General features: G+C 43.9%; 1 protein-coding gene across 2 annotated transcripts; it reads right to left on the reverse strand.

Annotated features, from left to right (window-relative positions):
- On the reverse strand, positions 1 to 2342 carry LOC109827968. 2 transcript variants are annotated; one of them, XM_020394993.1, is made up of 5 exons: positions 2232 to 2342; positions 2026 to 2127; positions 1714 to 1835; positions 1270 to 1390; positions 1 to 424 (listed from the first exon to the last, which is right to left on the reverse strand). In XM_020394993.1, the coding sequence occupies exons 1-5, from the start codon at positions 2238 to 2240 to the stop codon at positions 299 to 301; spliced, it is 480 nt and encodes a 159-aa protein (XP_020250582.1). In that variant the 5' UTR covers positions 2241 to 2342; the 3' UTR covers positions 1 to 298. The 2 variants fall into 2 exon arrangements, with proteins under 2 accessions (XP_020250582.1, XP_020250583.1); XM_020394994.1 differs by lacking the exon at positions 2232 to 2342 and having other exon boundaries at positions 1714 to 1845; positions 2026 to 2118.
- Between the last annotated feature and the right edge of the window lie 2844 nt (positions 2343 to 5186).

Raw genomic sequence — 5186 nt, forward strand, 5'->3', positions numbered from 1 at the left:
TTTGATCTCAACAGCTCATTTTTATTGGCTTTATTATACCAATTGTTTATTAGTATATAATCAAACAATGACTTATCAACTCATATATCGTAACTCATATATCGTTTTGTATGACAAATTACAATGAATATTAATGCACAGATGCAGCTTTATCAGAATTTGGGACTGATGATACAACAAGCAAACTCAGCTTTTCCTGCGATCTTCATGGGGCATTGGCATTAACAGGAATCAGCACAGCACGATATGAGCCCAAGATAAGTAACATGATTTGAGTTGATACGTTCACTTATCTCCATCAAAGCTCCACCTTCTCAAATTCGTGGTGCCCGTTCGTATCTTTGTCGCCTGGAGCTGGTAGTTCCTGGCCCTGACCATTAGAGGTCTTCACTTCAACGTTCTCCTCGATATTGCTCGGTTTTCCCTGCAATTTAGTGAAATGTTCTCAACTAGTGAATAAAAGAATCACCTGGGTACAAATGCCAATTACAATATCATGTCTTAAGAGCGGGAAAAAAAAGTTGGATTTCTTGAAGAGTAGCTGCTGTAATATGATTGTCTTTAAGGCTTTGCTTGAATTAGAAATAGGGATGATCAATTGGTATTTAACCAATTAGATCATTATACATTCATAGATCAGCTGTTCGATTTGGGAAGGAGAGTGGAGAAAGCAGATGACACTTGACAGCGCAACTGGGTTCTTTTATCCCTCAAACTTCCCCTTTATCATCCTTCTCTGCGTGAATGTGCAAAGTGCTAATAGTGTCGGGTTACTTGCTTCAGATTATTTCCTAGCTGAGAGGATAGAAAGGTAAGCCTTTAACTTTGTGCCACAAAACATAATTTATAGTGCCAGTATCTCTGTATAACAGCAGGCTTTTATCTGCTGGCGAGGTTCACTCTTGATCGTAGTTGCTTTGCTCCAAAGCTAGGCACCAAATCTTAGAGCATTGATAATAGGTTGGCAGCCAGCAATCTAAACCGTATAGATTAATTTGGGGCTTTAGAGACTTCGGCTCCAGTTTAGAGAAGAAATATGGAGATCCTGCACTTATGACTTCCACTGATATTGCATACAAGCGGAAGGGAACTGGCACATTACAATATATCAAAATTTCTTTTTGTTCCATTAGGTTGATCTGAATTCTCTGTTTCACTCACGACTGTGTCAGATTCAAACTCTGTAGTATTAGCATTCTATAATAATAGGCCAACTCTGAACAATGTATATTTCAACAATATATAAGATATTAACAAATAAGAGGTTACCTTATTCTTATCTCGCCACCCGAGTCCAAATGGCATAGAAAGCAAGCCTACTTTTCTGGCAGGGAAATCTTGAGATGGATCCTGATTGTATCTTGCCGGTTGATTATCCGCAGAAGGGGTTCTATAGAAAAATTATCACAGTCATGAGGCAAATAAAAAGTCACATATTTACAGATAAATTGTGAGTGAGAATGTTTTTCAGTGGAGGGAGTACATTAAAAAAACACGATCAGAGCAGTAAAAACAAATGTTGTTTAGTACTAGCTGAGGGTCAGGGGGGTTAACGCTGTAATAATGGGAGTCTCGAACTTGATTGTTTCATGTTTCAAATTGAAATAAAAAATCACGACAAATTGTGAAACATTAAAAATGATCCAGCAACGAATACAACAGATATAAGTATGTATAGATTTGTAGGTATGAGACAATCAGCTAGCTTGATACCTTGGAGATTGTAACTTGTCTTGGCTAGATTGATACTGCAGAGTAGCTTCTAACATAGATTCTGCCATTATTGCTCTCTTCTCCATTTTCGCAAGTAAAGACATGGCTTCTTCATACTTTTCCTGCACACATCTGATAAGGTTGGGTAATGCATACAAAATATATTGCTTCCAAGTTCTAGCTAGAAAGTACACTTTCTTGAACACAGACCTAATCTAATGTCCACAACCGAGAAAAGCATATTACAATGTAAAATAAAATTACAGTGTAAATAAACAATAATGATGCAAAATATCAAAGGTGAGAAAGAACCTGGAACACATGAGCAGAATATTTCTGGGCAGCAGCTTCTTGTTCTGCAAATATCCGAGCATCTTCAGTCACTTTCTGCTCTTGTTCTACTCGCATTAGAACCTATAATAGTTATAAGAGAATTTTTACAAAATGTATATACTCCTATGGAGCATCAAGATAAACAAAACAATAGAGATAAGCAAAGTCAAGCAAAAAAAAACCACCTGGAGCATAGCATGTTCTTGTTCCTGCTTGTCTTTAAGAACTTGCTGCAACTGTGATACCTCTTGCTCTAATTCCTCCACCTATCAGAAAATAGTGAAAGAAAATAAGCTTAAGAAAAACGAAGGATTAACATGCATAGGCTAAAGGCACAGAAGTTCAAAAAGAAGTCTTCCTACATATAACTGCTTTTCATGTCCATTCCATTATTATTGACACAAAAATCCATTTAATTAAGGGCTCATGTTTTTTCAACTTTTTTTTTTTATGATAACTATTTTGCAAATTTAAAGTATTTTGTGTGAATACTACATGTTGTGAAGATTGTATTGTGATACGCTACTTTTAGAAGTTTATTTTGACTCATAAACTTTTATTTTCTTATGATAAGAGAGATGGCAGGACGTGGTAGACCCCGTACCAGGAGAGCTACCCAGGCGGAGTCACAGCAGACTCCATCAGAGCAGCAGCCAGCTCAGTCCGAGCCTCAACAGGCACCACCAGAGATTGAGGAGTTGGTGACGACTCATATAGCACCACCGACACCGCCACCACCACCACCAGTAGCTCAGCAGCAGGGAATACCGGCCATTCATGTTAGAGAGAGACCCCCAGAGGCCACGCCTGCAGCTATTCCTTTAGTAGTCCCAGACAGAGCCACAGAGCAGGAGACTTGGCTCCGTATGGTAGAGAGGTACCAGAAGATGAGGGCACCGGAGTTCCAGGGGTCCCCAGACCCTCTTGCAGCCCATAAGTGGAAGGAGGACGTGGGCAACATTCTCGATATACTCGGTGTAGATTCAGTCCAGAAGCAGAGACTGGCATCCTACAGCCTGAAGGGAGATGCCGGGAGGTGGTACCGACTCCAGTTCACTCCAGAGCAGAGGCTGACCCTCACGTGGGAGGACTTTATATATTTCTTCGATGGACATTACATTTCTTCCGCAGCACGGACTGGGAAGGGGACAGTACATTTCTTCTGCAGCACGGACCGGGAAGGAGCTCGAGTTGTCCCGGTTGACTCAGGGGGATATGACCGTGGCAGATTTTGAGAGCAAGTTCATGGAGTTGCTGCATTTCACGAGTATGTGGCAGACAGGAGAGCGTCAGGCTCAGATGTTCTTGGCTGGGCTTCGCCCTAATCTCCGACAGTACCTTGTGTCGAGGAGATTTTATTCAGTCAGGGAGGTAGCTGAGGCTGCCACTTCTCAGGAGATTGAGACCTCTATGTTCCAGAAAGACAAGGGAGGGAAGGCCAAGACCGGACAGAGTGGGGACAAGGGCAAGAAAAAGAGAGGTTTTTCTGGACATCAGCAGCAGCATCAGGGCCCTTATAAAAGGGGAGATCCTGTTTTAACTGTCACAAGGTCGGACATAAGGCATCAGAGTGCCGCAGTGCACCAGCAGGTGCCCAGCAGGAGAAAGGTCCGAACCAGCAGCAGCAGCAGCGCCAGCAGGGCAGAGGTCAGGGCCAGCAGAACAGACTTGAGGCACCGCCAGCAGCTCAGAGGACTGAGGGACAGATTCGGGCAGTTCAGGATGTTTACCAGGGACAGATTATCCCATATTCTCCAGCGCCATCAGCAGAGCAGTCTTCAGCCACGGGCAGGGTATATGCAGTGGTTCCTCGTGATCATGGCGCCAGTGGAGCTGTAGTAGAGGGTACGTTCTTTGTGAACTCTCTTCCCGCCCGTATTCTTTTCGATTCGGGAGCTTCGCATTCTTTCATCTCGCATGCATTTATGGCTAGACTCCAGCTCGTAGCTCAGCCCCTAGACACCCCTCTATCTGTTTCCACCCCTTTAGGTGAGGTATCACTGCTGGAGAGCGTTTGTAGGAGGTGTATCGTCAGTCTAGACGAGTCGGAGTTCATAGTGGATTTGATAGTGTTGCATATGTCCGAGTTCGATGTCATCCTTGGTATGGATTGGTTGTCTTCCTACCATATTAGTATTGACTGCTTTGCGAAGACGGTCAAGTTGCGAGCGTCCGATGGGTCCGAGATGATTATAGCCGCCTCTCAGGGCAATCGACTTGCGGAGTCATTTCTGGCGTACATCGAGGAGGTGATGCGACGGGATCAGGGTGTTGAGTTATTGGAGACTAGAGTGGTCTCAGAGTATCAGGATGTCTTTCAGGACATAGCTGGACTACCTCCGGTGAGAGGGGTGGAGTTTTGTATTGAGTTGCAGCCTGGCACAGCCTCGATATCCCGCGCACCCTATCATATGGCACCAGCTGAGATGAGGGAACTTCAGACCCAGTTGGACGAGTTGTTAGCTCAGGGCTTTATTCGCCGGAGTCATTCTCCGTGGGGCGCGCCGGTCCTCTTCGTGAAGAAGAAGAACGGTAGTATGAGATTATGCATAGATTATAAAGAGTTGAACAAGGTCACTATCCGGAATAGGTACCCACTACCTAGGATTGATGACTTGTTTGACCAGTTGCAGGGTGCCCAGTATTTCTCAAAGATTGATCTTCGTTCTGGCTATCATCAGCTGCGGGTTCGGGATATGGATATTCCCAAGACCGCTTTTCTTACTCGATATGGTTCTTTCGAGTTCTTGGTCATGCCATTTGGGTTGACCAATGCACCCGCGGTATTCATGGACTTGATGAACCGGGTATTCCGTCCCTTCTTAGATCAGTTTGTGATCGTTTTCATCGATGATATTCTCATTTACTCGAGGTCGGAGGCGGATCATGAGGAGCATCTACGGATAGCATTGAGGACTCTTCAGGAGCATCAGCTATATGCTAAGTTCAGCAAGTGCGAGTTTTGGCTTTCAGAAGTCAGATTCCTTGGCCATGTTATCAGTAGAGAGGGCATAGCAGTAGACCCAGCTAAGGTCACGACAGTTCTTGATTGGGAGCCACCGAAGACGGTGACAGAGATTCGCAGCTTTTTAGGTTTGGCTGGATATTATAGGAAGTTCATTTAGGACTTCTCGAAGATT

Source organism: Asparagus officinalis, unplaced genomic scaffold (genome assembly GCF_001876935.1).
Source record: "Asparagus officinalis unplaced genomic scaffold, Aspof.V1 AsparagusV1_Un589, whole genome shotgun sequence".
NCBI classification, from domain to species: Eukaryota; Viridiplantae; Streptophyta; class Magnoliopsida; order Asparagales; family Asparagaceae; genus Asparagus; species Asparagus officinalis.